The sequence below is a fragment of the Xiphophorus hellerii genome, chromosome 19, assembly GCF_003331165.1.
Source record: "Xiphophorus hellerii strain 12219 chromosome 19, Xiphophorus_hellerii-4.1, whole genome shotgun sequence".
NCBI classification, from domain to species: domain Eukaryota; kingdom Metazoa; phylum Chordata; class Actinopteri; order Cyprinodontiformes; family Poeciliidae; genus Xiphophorus; species Xiphophorus hellerii.
In genome coordinates this window covers 24966939-24980735 of record NC_045690.1, presented here as the reverse complement: position 1 = coordinate 24980735, position 13797 = coordinate 24966939, and the positions used below count along the sequence as shown (strand labels likewise).

At 42.3% G+C, this 13797-nt stretch overlaps 1 protein-coding gene across 1 annotated transcript in view; it reads right to left on the bottom strand.

Moving 5' to 3' along the window:
• Positions 1-6861: 6861 nt before the first annotated feature.
• Positions 6862-13797, bottom strand: part of atrn (attractin) — a 152641-nt gene continuing 145705 nt past the window's right edge. Inside the window, exon 29 of the mRNA XM_032547559.1 lies at positions 6862-13464. Within this exon, the coding sequence (XP_032403450.1) occupies positions 13340-13464 (125 nt within the window). The 3' untranslated portion in view covers positions 6862-13339. The remainder of the gene's footprint in view (positions 13465-13797) is intronic.

The following is a 13797-nucleotide window of genomic DNA, read 5'->3' as shown; positions in this document are numbered from 1 at the left end:
GTCAGATAATATTCTGACGCAAAAATGATCCCCCAGCGAGTGGGAAAGAAATTTGACTTCATCATTTAACACCTTGTCTCTTTAAGAAACTCTGCCGTCAGGACGTCATCACCGCATGGCTCCTCTATCAACCCTTTAGCAACGTTTTTACCGGCGTTGCACTTCTCAACGCTGCTCAGTAAGTTCATTTCTACCAGGTGTTTGCTAATTGCTGCTGGCTAGTCTGAAGGAGCTGAGTGGGGGAAGTCTTGGGGGTGGTGGTGCTCTGTGAGGTGGAATTCGGGAACCTGGGAACTGCATGTTTTACAGTTGTGGTCATGTGGTAAATATGTTACGTTTATCTTGAGAAAACATTTTGTGTCGGGAGTAATAGAGCTGAACCATTTTCTTTGCAAAAAAACCCCCCCATGACAACCATGCTTGACTTTCCTTTCCACATCACAACTACGCACTAAAACATGTTCATCTGTCATGTAAAAATCCCAACAAGACAAAATGAAGTCTGTGGTTGTATAGTTACACATTTGAAAAGGTTCAAGGGATAGTACAACTACTTTTATTAGCCACAAAATGCATTCACATCTTAAAAATAAGCAATTATAATATGAACAAATAAAATGCGAACTTGCAACAAATGTCTATCTGCTTGAAGACGCATTAAACTGCACCGCCAGCCTCCCTGAAGCTCATATGGGTAATTATTCCAGCTGCACAATGGGCTGGTTTCTCTGAGAAGCAACGTTGGAAAGAAAAAGAAAAAAAAAGAATATTAATTACATTTTCTATAAGCTGCTGTCTGGAGGGAACTTTCCTTTTTCCACACAGAGCTGGTGTTTTTGTAATTAAATGCCCGATACAGAACAGCAGTTTAATCTCCAGTGTGAAGCAGAATGTCAATTCTTTTACTCATAATGCTAACGAGCTCTATGAAAAACAGAAAAATCTATAAAACTGTATTCTAGCAGTTACAGAAAAAAGGGGGGCCGCTGTGAAAAAGTACCTGTGCTCTTATAAGAATTTTCTGTTTTTTTTCCTGAAACTTAAACGTTTCAGATCATTTAAACACTAAAAATATTTTTTTAAAGCATTAAATAATGCTTTAATTTGTAAAAGGGATAAAAAAAATGTTAAAAAAGCTTTCCAAACCAACCTGGCTCTAAGTGAAAAGGACGTTGCCCTTTATGTTAAATCGTGAATAAACATATGTATATTTTTGTATAGTTCAGCTGAATCTCAAATAGAAGCTGACAACATGAAGTCAATGAAAATACCTCAAAACTGAAATTACACAGCAGGAAAATAATCTGAAGCAAGCTGAAAGAAATGTTGACTACCTTTGTACAAGTTTAGATTTTAATCTGATTAAAACACACCAAGCTTGAAAATGTTAGAAAAAATAAAATAAAATAAATGGATCTCTATCTTTTCCACTTGATCTACTGTTACAATCCTTTTTATACGAAGCCGTCATGGATTTTTTATTTATTTTATTGTATTTTTTTCTGTCTTTGAACACATTCTGCCCCTCACGTTCACCTGCCTCCCCTCGTCCCGTCTGGGTTTGGGTCAGCCTTCACATGAACAAATCGCGTGTGGCGACGGGATTCAAGGGCGGAGAGGAAAAACGGCTGAAGGACAAAATACGTGACAAAGGCAGGATGGATGTTGTTGGGAGAGGAAGGGGAGCGGCGTCTTACAAAATGATTCATTCAGCTTGTAACTCGCATGGATTTGTTTGAGGATTTCGCTCGATGTTCCAGGATAAAGTGGGGCAGAATCGAATGGTGACAGACAAAATATAATGAATGTGCTTTTCAGAATTAAGAATCCGAACACTCTGGCATGGATTTCTATCCAAAACTTTTACTCTTCTATGGCTTAATAAAATCAGTGGGAACAAATCGGTGTGTGGAGATGCCATAACAGCTAAACAGAAATAAAACTGAAGAAATGATCTTTGGACAAAAAGAGGAATGACCTAGAGCAGGGGTGTCAAACTCCAGTCCTCAAGGGCCGCTGTCCTGCAGTTTTTAGATGTGCCACAGGTACAAAACACTGGAATGAAATGGCTTAATTACCTCCTCCTTGTGTAGATCAGTTCTCCATAGTCCTGCTAATGACCTAGTTATTCTATTCAGGTGTGGTGCAGCAGAGGCACATCTAAAAGTTGCAGGACTGCGGCCCTCGAGGACTGGAGTTTGACCCCTGTGACCTAGAGTCAGCACAGAGCTTCAGTTGTTACAGCTAGAAACCAGAGACCAGGGCTGACATCTGGGAGTAGTGATGGACTCAGACCTGAACCTTCAGAGACACATAAAGACAGTTATAAAGTCGGCCTTCTATCACCTGAAGAACATTTCCTGGATTAGAGGACGAACGTATCAGCAAGATCAAGATCTTAAGCCGCATTGATTACTGCAACGGTGTCCTCACATATGGAACAAATTTCCAGAAAACTTAAAACCAGCCGAAATACTGAGTGCCTTTAAGTCAAGCCTAAAACCCCACCTGCTTAGAGTTGTTTTCAGTTCATATTAACTGGAACATTCATCAATTTAATGTATCAATCAATCAATCAATCAAATTTTATTTGTATATCACATTTCAGCAGCAAGGCATTTCAAAGTGCTTTACATCATATCAAACACAGAAACACAATGCAACATAGAATCAATAATCAAAACAAAGCATTAAGTCAAGTTCCATCAATAAATTTGTAATTGATTACATTTCAAATACAATCCTAAACAGGTGGGTTTTTAGTTGAGATTTAAAAGAAGTCAGTGTTTCAGCTGTTTTACAGTTTTCTGGAAGTTTGTTCCAAATTTGTGGTGCATAGATGCTGAAAGCTGCTTCTCCTCGTTTGGTTCTGGTTCTGGGGATGCAGAGCAGAACCAGAACCGGAAGACCTGAGAGGTCTGGAAGGTTGATACAACAACAGCAGATCTTTAATGTATTGTGGTTCTGAGCCGTTCAGTGATTTATAAACTAACAGTATTTTAAAGTCTATCCTTTGAGCTACAGGGAGCCAGTGGAGGGACTTTAAAACTGGTGTTTTGTGCTCTATCTTCCTGGTTTTAGTGAGAACGCCAGCAGCAGCGTTCTGGATCAGCTGCAGCTGTTTGATTGATTTGTTGGACAGACCTGTGAAGACGCTGTTGCAATAATCAATACGACTGAAGATGAACGCATGGATGAGTTTCTCTAGATCTGGCTGAGACATTAGTCCTTTAATCCTGGAAATGTTGTTCAGGTGATAGAAGGCCGACTTTGTAACTGTCTTTATGTGGCTCTGGAGGTTCAGGTCAGAGTCCATCACTACTCCCAGGTTTTGGCCTGATCGCTGGTTTTCAGTTGTAATAACTGAAGCTGTGCATTGACTCTAGATCTATAACTCTAGAGTCTATAAATCTAGATCTATAACTCTAGATTGTTCCTCTTTAGGTCCAAAAATAATAACTTCAGTTTTGTTTCTGTTCAGCTGGAGAACGTTTTGGCACATCCACACATTTATCTGTTCTAAGCATCTGTTCAGTGATTGGATGGGGTCTGAGTCACCTGGTGACATCGTAATGTAGAGCTGTGTGTCATCTGCATAGTTATGGTAGCTAATATTATTTCCATTATTTTTGATGATGATTAGTCTTGATTTGGATGATGGCATTTGACAAAAAGCAAAGGTTATTGGTTTTTTCATCATTGGTTACTGTGTTGTTTTCATCACATAAAGCACTTTGAACTGCTTTGCTAATAAGGTCAGGAAAAAGTAAAAAAAAAACAAAAAACAACATAGTGAGGGAGAGGGAAGTAGCACATGTTAAGATTGACTGACAATCTTAACATGTAGATGTGCTGCAGAATTTTCTGTGCTTTGGTGACCGACACACCAACTCTGTGACAGACCATCAGTAGAGCAGGTGTTTAAATTAGCTAGCCAAGTTAACCTACCACAGCGATCATTCACAGGGGGGGAGAAAAAAGTAGAATACAGTTGGTTTTGGGCTCATCTTCAACCGTTTCTCTGTGTTAGTTTCCCTTTGCGGTGGCGCACTGCACTAAATTCGTAATACCTACAACTCCAGGTTTCATTTTGTTAATGAAACCGTTCTACCATAGCAACACGACTATGGATGACAAGTAAAAGAATCGGCTTTTAACCTTCCAGCTTTTTGTGCATGCACAAAATTTCCGGGTGTAAACAATAACGTGGAACGTGTGCGTACCAATAAACGTGACTGGACTTAGAGACTTGTAACAAGGGTCTTCCTGTAAAGTAGAGCTACCAAATGTATCAGATTGCAGTCATCATTGCAACATCATGATATGCAATATTGCAACCGGAATGGACTGCCTCTATTCAATATTTGGTAGGCTATTATATGACGCAATGAATGAAAACTCTGCCTGCCAGTAATATATTAGGCGACGAAGACAGAGACAGGGAAGCTGGTTGGAAGACGGATGATCCTAAACACGGGAAAAACTTTGAAGAAAACCTGTTAGAGGCTGGAAAAGACTCCAGACTGGATTGGTGTTTCACTTTCCATCTCGACAAAGACTCTACACAACCACAACTACAACGGAATAGTTTAGATCTAAGAATATTTTTGTATGAAAACGGCCCATAGTCAAAGTCCAGACCTAACCAACGTACAATTCTGCTGTAAGGCTTGAAAATCGATGTTCATAGGCATTCTCCGTCCAATCTGACTGAGCCTGAGAAATCTTTACAAAGAAGAGAGTGCCAACATTTTTAGTCTTTAGAAGTCAAGGGACGTATTTTCCTTTCACTTCAGTAGTATGGATTACTTTGAGTTGCTCTATCAGGTAAAATGCAGATAACTTGTGCAGTAAACACTGGCTGCTGAGAACATATAAGAGAGAAGGAAGGAGCGAGAGTGAGGCGACACACTGAGCACTGACACACTGACCTTCCATAAGTTACAAAGAGAAGTGAGAGGAAGGACAGTGAAAGAAGACCGGAATAGAGGAGTAGAGATGAAAAGAGAAGACCAAAGGAAGGAGAAATTCAGAGGGGACTGAGCTTGGTGGGGGTAACAGAGCAAAGGAAGTAAAGGTATTGAAAAGATTATAGGATTCGGAGGGAAGCAAAGGGGGAAAAGTGTGAGATTATGAAATTAGAAAGGGAAACGGGTGAGGGGGGAAAAGGAGAAAGACTGGAGAAAGGAGGAAGAAGCAAGCAGAGCAAGTGACAGAGAGAAACAAAGGGAGACATGAAGTGAGGGAGAAGGAGGAAGACGTGTCAGATGGAGAGATTAAAGGGAGAGGTGGAAGGAAAGAGTGATGGGGGATGACTGCTGATGAATAATTGGTGGTGAGAACACAGCGGAGCAGCGGCGCTCAGCCTCTCCCGCTTCGCCGGAGGCCTCGCAAAGACATCAAGCGCCGCATTAAAAATAGCAGCGATCATTTGAAAACAGGCCCGAGGAGAAGCGTATTTACAAATAATTACTCCCAACATTTGTTTCATCCCACTTGGAGGAGCGGGGCGTGTGCCACAATATGACAGTTCAACACGGTGGGGGGAAGAAACACCTTCTTTCTTTCTAAGCAGCACTTTTAATTTAGAGGGCGCCACCTGCTGCGGCGATTGACACCAAGTCTCGTTCAGACAATTATCGTCATGAATCTCGTCTTGTTTATGGATGTGCGCAGCGTGACTCCGAGACATTTAGCAAAACTTTTTTTGTTGTTTTTACCAAACATCTCTCGGTTTTGAGATGAATTATAAATGGAAAGTTAAGCGGATCACGACCTCCTGACCTACAGCTACAGGTCGTAGCTGTAGGTCGTCACGTAACTACTACTCACAGTAGTTAGCTTAGCTCAGGCGCCCAGTAAACAGATGATACAAGCTCCAACGCGGTGGTTTTGAGTTCAAGTCCTGTCGTCGGCTCCCTTGCGGTGTGTCTTTACCTTCTTCCTTGAGGGTCACTATCCAGTAACGGTCACTAGTGCCTACAAAATTATAAAAAATAAAAAAAAAAGAGTTGTTCTAACACTGTTTCAAACAAGATTGAGCACTACATCCTTTGTGTAAGTGACGCTGTAGTTCGCGCCGGTGCCCTCCTGCTCCAGCAGTCCTGAGCTCCAGTCCTTGTCCTCAGCACCTTTGCCGCATCTCTCTTCCCCCTTCCTGTTGGGTTCTTGTCTAATAACATTCTTTTAAAACTGTTCAACCCTGTGTCAAACATAGGCTCTTAGCAAAATAGCCAGATTTAGCACTGCATCCTTTTGTAAAAGTCTGAAATGACCAAAATTAGTCAACACTGAGGCGTCGCGTGACGCAGTTTATCGCCGGCGCCTCGTAAACAAAGGCTACAGACACGACAGTTTTGACCTCAAGGTGCCAGGCATCTTGGTGAGGATACCTGCTTGGTGGGAAGGTGTTCCAGGTACATCCAGTGGAAGAAGACCCAGAGAAAGACCCTAGAGGGAGTAGGTGGGGGGGAGACACTTCAGAGACAATCTCTGGTCTGGGAACGCTTTGGGATTCCCCCAGAGGAGCTGGCCCAAGCGGCTGGGACGAGGGAAGTCTGGGCTTTTCTGTTTAACCACATAACCCCATCCTGAATTAAGCGACGGAAATAAAGGACGGATGGAAGGACTTTAATTGGCTTCAGCCTTACTAACCACCAAATGCAAGAATGGCAATGGTTTAAAGATGTATGAAATCATCTTTTTTATGAGCTTGGAGCTGTTTGAAGTGCTAGAAGTCCTCTACTGAAGTAGAGCATTACCTACTGCAACCCCAGACCAGTTGGCAGAGACCCTCACATCTAATATCCTTAACCATCCCCTTAAATATGAAACCCAGACAGAAGGACACAGAGCAGTGGGTGAAATTTTCACATTTAATAATAGACAAAATGTTCTGTCATTATTTTATGTACATCAGTAATTACAAGGTCAGTAAGCCATTCTCAGGTTTTACATGTAGTTCATCAGCTTTTTAGTGATGCTGGTTTGCCATACAGTGCTGTCCGACATACAAAATATGCTAATGTGCTGTAATCACACGTTTAAAAGCCTGAATGCAACTTGCCTCAAATGAATCGAAAACCCAATGAAAAGTCATTCACAATACTTTCTCATTATTTACAAATAAAGAACAGCAACTGCTAAATTATACATATTAACAAACTACTTTCTCAATATATATAATGCCGCTATACAAAGAGACAGAGAGAGAGAGAAGAAGGTAATGCCTGATTTTACAATGACCCTAATGGGATGCTTTAAACCTGTGCATCGGAGCTTTTTAAATACGCATTAATGCTGCCAGTGTTTGACAAAAATAAATCTACTTGTACTGTTAAAATTAGACATTATTTCCATGACGATTTATAAATATTTGTCTGTACACTTCAAGAGGAATAACGCAAGAGACGAGTGAGCGGAAGTAAGGCCGATGTAGAAGTGAGAGAGTTACCTGGTAGGGAGTTTGAGGCTCGGTAAGTGAGATCGATTGGAGGAAGCTGCCCGTTTCTTCACGCAAACACCGAGGTGACAGCGTACAAGGTTCCTACACGTGCCCCCATCCCCAAACTCACACACACACACACTCTCCATCCACCCCCGTGGATATTTAGAGCAGCTTGGGGGCCACTTCACACTCGGGTGGCTGCAAATGGTGGAGGGAGGTAATCGTGTGGAAAATCTGAACTTTAGGACCAGGGGGAAGTCCTTTAACGCGACATCGGGAAGCGCTCGAACAGTAAAGTTCATGTTTTCGGTCGGGGCTGAGCTTCCATGTGCGATACTCAGAAGGAGAAGGTCAAGAGACTCGAGTCTTACAGATACCAGGGGATTTCTTGTGCTCTTTAGGTCCGATTTGTTAAACCGATGATGTCTAAGTTGGCAAGGAAACAAATAAAATGAAGTTAAACATCTTCCTGTGATATTAATTCATAAAAAAAGAGAAAAAACTCACAACTCTCGTCGGCCAGCACATCACGGCAAGGTGAGAACTTGTGAGGGGAATCTGTTTAAGTAGCTGCAAAAAGTCTCCCCTTGCACTCACTGTGCCATTCCCCCATGCAATATTTCAAACAAATCCGTCGGTAAGACGTTGCGGGCCGGGTCCACGTTGTTGTACACAGAGCAACGTGCAGTTTTCAGTTTTACTCTAAAAGCAACATAGCTAAAAAAGAAAAGAAAAGAAAAGCTTTGCCAGCTGGACAGACGCATGCCATTGTCCTACAACTGGGCCACAATAAATACCATCCACTGATTTACTGGTGGAAACCTTCAGTCGACTGAACATCGACAGAATAACATTCAACTTGTTTTGGAAGGTGCCGTAGGGACGCACCAAGGAATCGACTGTTGGGGGAATCTGGACAATTTTTTGGTTTGATTTGCTCCAACAGGTTAGTGGCTGGTTGGCTCAAAAATCTCATTTTTTTCTGATCAATGATAAAGATATATATATTTTTAAAAAAGCACAAACAGATTGGTCTGACACAACTGTGGATGCGGTCAAAGTGAAGACAATTCAAAATGGGCTGCTTTCAGTATCAATGAGGCGTTTACCATAAGGTCAGAGGAAGCACGGTGATGCAAGACATGTCCAGAAAAGTCTGTGGCTCACTTAGGGTGAGAGAGACAGAATTTCAGCAGATAACAGGAAGGTGGAGCGGAGAAAAACAAAGTTACACTTTTTAAAAAAATAAAAATCTTTTTGAGAATTCAACTTGTTTTCAGTCTGACTTTGACGTCCTGGAATCCTTTTAGAAATGTGACCGCTAAGGCAAATATCCGTTTCTTTAGCAATGCTCGGTATGCTAACCGCTGGCCTAAAGCTAAAAACGTTTAAGATGCTGAAAACGTTTAAGATGCCAGTTCGATGTAGCCTTCCTGCTAATAAGTTCTTAAAGACAAATTGAAATTGCCAAAAACTTGTCAGCTTTTTCCCCCCAAAATTGGGGAAAAGCTGCCAAAGTATCGGAAACTGGAAATTGATCATTTGAGAAGAGCATCACCAGTGATCAACGTCTACGGTCTGTGTTTGTTTCTTTTTTTGTTTGTTGTTAACATCAATGATTTAAAACACTGTACCTGTTGGCATTGAACCAAAATGAGGATTTTTTTGAAAACATGGAAGAAATCTGATAGTCCAACAGGCTTGAATGAGATGGAAGAGTTGAGGTGAAACTACTCCCTGATGTTACATTAAAAAAAAAACTTTTCATGACTTGGCAAAAACAATAAAAACGGGCCTACTGGACTTGTTTTGCTCTGATTAATATTAGCCAGTTAAAATGCTTCAGTAATCCTAATTTAAGATGAAATGAACCAGCACTACTCTCCAGGTCTAAATCAAGGAGTTGGAGGTGAAATGTCCAAGACAAGTGCTGAAATTGCAATATTTCATTTACATTCCCCTATTTTCTCACAATGCATCCGAACACCGAGGGAACACGGCAGCTGACGGTAAATCTGAGGTCATATTTAATGCTTCTGGGTTTCATCAATGTCGAGAACGCGACTCCAGAACCAATCAGTGGATTACTTCTGATACGACGCTCAGTCATCCTACAACCTGAGACTGCTGAGAACATTTCATTTAGTTGTACAATCATTTAGGAGTTAAAAAAAGAGACACTTTTTAGTTGTTTTACCTCACAATAAATAAAGTAGGTGATGTTTGCAAAACAAAAAACCCATAAGTGTGGCTTGTAATTTAATGGCGGTTACCGAGGTACTGAAGCTCATCAATAGTAAATAAAACATGAAACGCTGCTGCTGTTGGACTCAAAGTCCTGCTAAAGCTGCAAAAGCCAGAGAGAGCAACACAGAGGTCAGCCATCTTGGTGTCAGCAGGACATCAACCATTGTTATGGTAACCGGACTGCGCAGGTTATCTTTATTCTGGTCGCCATCTGCTCCCGGACACACTACTGAATGTTTTTTTTTTTCATTTTTCCAGTTTGTAATAAATGAAGAATCTTTGATTTGCAAATCAGTTTGTGAAAAGCGAGAAAGCAGCGACGTTTTCGAATGACTTTGCAGAGTCTGATATTAAAGATGGTGGAAAAAAAGAGATCCAACGGTAAAATGCATTTCATAACTTCTGATTCGGTTTTGCGTGTGTGGGGGTGAGCGCGCGAGTGTAAGTGATGTTGAGAAACTTTTAGAAACACCACGCTATAGCAGAAGCAGCAGATTTAAGCAGTACTTCCTAATGTTGCGATAAACGCTAAAGAAAAATAAAAATTAGCTTCGATGGAAATGAGTTGAGCGGGGGGAAAAAAGAAAAGAGGAAAAGCAAAACCAGCCGAAGTAGTGTTGACTTCTTAATGCTGCGGTGACTGCTGGAGTTGCTGAGTGGAGTTGTGGGACGTTTTGTAATTACAGAATGTCAACTTTGTTCATGCTTTCTGCTCTGACCTTTTCCCGCCGCTAAAAGTGTGCCCTTTAACCGACCAGATCGACGCTGAGCAGTTCTACGGCGCCGAGCACATGGGAGAGCTCGCAACCAAACACAACAAGCTCTTTAGGGCACAACGCAGGTTATTAAACTGTTCCATAACGGCACTTTTCAGAGGGCGGGAAGTTAATAACCTTGTGAGGCGGTAGGGATTTCTGCTATTGAATTATGTCTCTGTCTTCTGTCAGAACCCTGCAGGTGTTGTGGCAAGAAACACTGCGGAAAAGATGACCGTCCAGGAGGAAGCCGAGAATGACGATGGAGCTGAAGGTAAAAAATGAAAAATAAAAAAGTGGAGATGTGATACAAGAAAAAAATTGTCTCGGGACCAGAATCCAGCGACTGGTCAGTCAAAAGTTTCAAAATCAGGTCCTTTCCGGTTCCGTGAAACGCTACTTAGCAGCGACAATAAAAAAAAAACAACCAAACTCTTCGGTGTTTTTGCTGGCCGTGTTTCCATTACCGTTTTTTAATCGCATTAGAAATGGTGGATGGAAACGGTAAAATTTGGAAAACCTCTCTGGGTTTCGCAAAAAAACTGAGGAACATTCAAGCTAGCATTTGTTGGAAAGTCCACAATGAATGGGTTTTCCGAAAAAGAGCTAATGCGCTAAAAGAGGAGATGGAAACAGATTTGCAGAATAAATTCTAACATATTAAACTTTCCCATCCACTGCTGGGCCTGGGCCTTACCAGAAGCACAAAACTTGGAAGAATTTTAAAATCTGAACCTTTACCTAAGAGGGAAGGCTGCCCCTTTTTCTGAGATGTGTGGTCTGTGCTAGCTAGCAGCCGCTACTTCCTGTTTATGACGGTTGTAAATAGCATCATCATCAGATTAAATCAGGGCTAGCATAGGCTGGTTGATTCACTCCAAACCAGTAGCTGGAATATGCCTAATTTGCATTTTCCTTTTCTTTTTTGCGACATTTCAAATGTTCGCTACATATTCGCAAGCTAATTGCGAATTAGCTTGCGAATATCACAAGTTTATTAGCTTGTTGGAAAAAGACTCAGACTCGTCTATTTTAAGTAAAAGTAAGGCGTTTTCAAATAAAGCAGACATAAAGGCTGTTTGTTCACTCAGGCTCCTGCAACAGAAAGCTACGTTTCATTTTGCAGTTTTGTGCTTTCCATACAGGCTATTGTTGGTGCAAAAACAGAAATTCAAACCAATAGCTGGTGTTTGGTAGAGCTGCAGTATGAGTGAATCTGACATGGGAGACGAATTCAGCAGATTTCAGGAAGGCTGAAAATCTTAAACTTGCAGATCAAAGATTTGACAAAAACAAGCGTAGATTGGAAATCGGCCTGAAGCCTCTGACCGCAAACAGTAGTCCAGATGGACTACTGTTTGCTACAACCGGCAGAAGTTTTACTGATTCCTTTGATTCCCTCATCTTCCATTCTTTGAAAAAAAAAAATCAAAAGAAGTAGGCATAAACATTTATTAGTGCTATTTTTCTCTTTTGATTTAGTCGGGGGGGAAGTAGTTGGTAATTTTACAGCCGCCTAGTAGTGCTAAATGTTGTGTTGTCTCTTATTGAGGAATTTAAATTTTTTACGTATGTGTTTATTGGTTTATTTATTGTTCATCTTTCTTTTTAGTCATAGCAGCATCTTCATGTTTTTGATCGACAAATTGAATGTTTTTTTGAATTTCGTGCCACGCCCTGCAGCTAAACATTAACGGTCGTTTTCGTCACGACTTTCTGAGAAAAGAATCTGAAATAAAATGTTGTGGTGAAATGAGTCACTCAGCACATATATAAAAACAACAACAAAGAATCAGAGTAAGACATGATGACCACTCAGCTCCAAGCGGTCTGGTACCGTATAAATCCTGGTCCGTCAACAGGAAGCCGTGCGTTACCTTCCAGCTAACTAATCCTAATTCAAAGCAACGCATTTAGGATTCAGGATCAATAATTTGAACAATGGAGAGACAGAACTGTTGGTCTGATTATGTTCAACCGCTGTAGTTAGCTTGTTAGAGCCAGAACATTTTTATCAGACGCCATTTTCTCATGTCCACAAACTACCGATGGATGTACATGTGATTCGTTACGCCGCGTGTGAAACGTTGGAAGCAGACTGGCGGCCTCTGCTGGGCCGACCCGAGGCAGGCGGGGGAGGCTGAGACGGAGCGTCTCCTTTCCTCCGCCCGGTCCGGTTCCAGGAAGGCGGTTCGGGATGGAAACGTCAGACTTTGGCCGCGCGGTTGATCATCCGACTGCGGGTCGTCGCAACCGGAAGGCTGCTGGATGTGTGGTTACGTTGCCCGGGGCGACCGGTCAGCGGCCTCGACTCGGTGTTTACAGATGGGTAACGACGCAGCTGGGGAAGCTGTGGGTTTTTTTTGGAGTGTGTAGTTAAGTGTTTTCCAGTTTGTTCCTTCGATTCAAAGTGAAATAAAATTTATAAAAAGCAGAACAACAACAATAACAAAAAATAATAATAATTTAAATTAAAACATGGGTTGCAGAGTCTCTAGAGTTTTTTTTTTTTTTTTAGAAACTACGAGACTGAGGATGTGCTGTAGCAGCGAGCCGTCTCCACTCCGTCCAGGCCGTGTCAACAAATGTAAAACGTGGAGGAAGGGGCGGAGTCAGCGTCTCCTCTGGTCCTCTCTCACCCCCACCCGAAACCCCCACAACACCCCTCCATCTTTGTCCCGGCCAGTTTTGGTTCGAGGAGACAGAGAGAGTGAAGCGGGGGGGGCCTGCTGATCTCATCAAAATGTTCCAGTACTACGTCCCAGCATGCACCTCTCCCTGCCAGAGCGGAGCTGGCAGAAGTCTCTGAAGGAGGGAGGCTGAGCAGCGAGGAGGAGGAGGGAGCGGGGCGGGGGGATGAAGAGCGTTGGGTGTAGGGGCGGTGGTAGGCTCAGATGCAAGTGGACGGCTGTGCAGAAGGCTGCTGCTTGCGGCTCCTCAGACCCCCGGACTTCTCCTTGTAGCCCACGCACATCTGCTGGGAGACGTCGACCAGCGCGCTGGCCACCGCCAGACCTGCACACACACACACACACACACACCAACGTAAACAAGTGAAAACGTACAGCGGTACGTACAGTTGCGTACGTGTCAGTTACGATCAGCGAATTGGAAAACCATTTACAGTACATTGCCACCATAAATGTTGTTTTTTGTGATGTAAAGTTGCAGTAAGTATTCATCTACAGAAACACACCGCTCCAGGTCAGAAACAACCAATCAGAGCCAGGGGGAGGGTCTTAACACTGCTCACACACTCTGCCTTGATCTCTGCTATGCTACAGCTGTTGTCTATGCTAAAGCTAGTTAGCATAGCCTTAGCATAAACTGTGGATAAAGTTTTTTCTG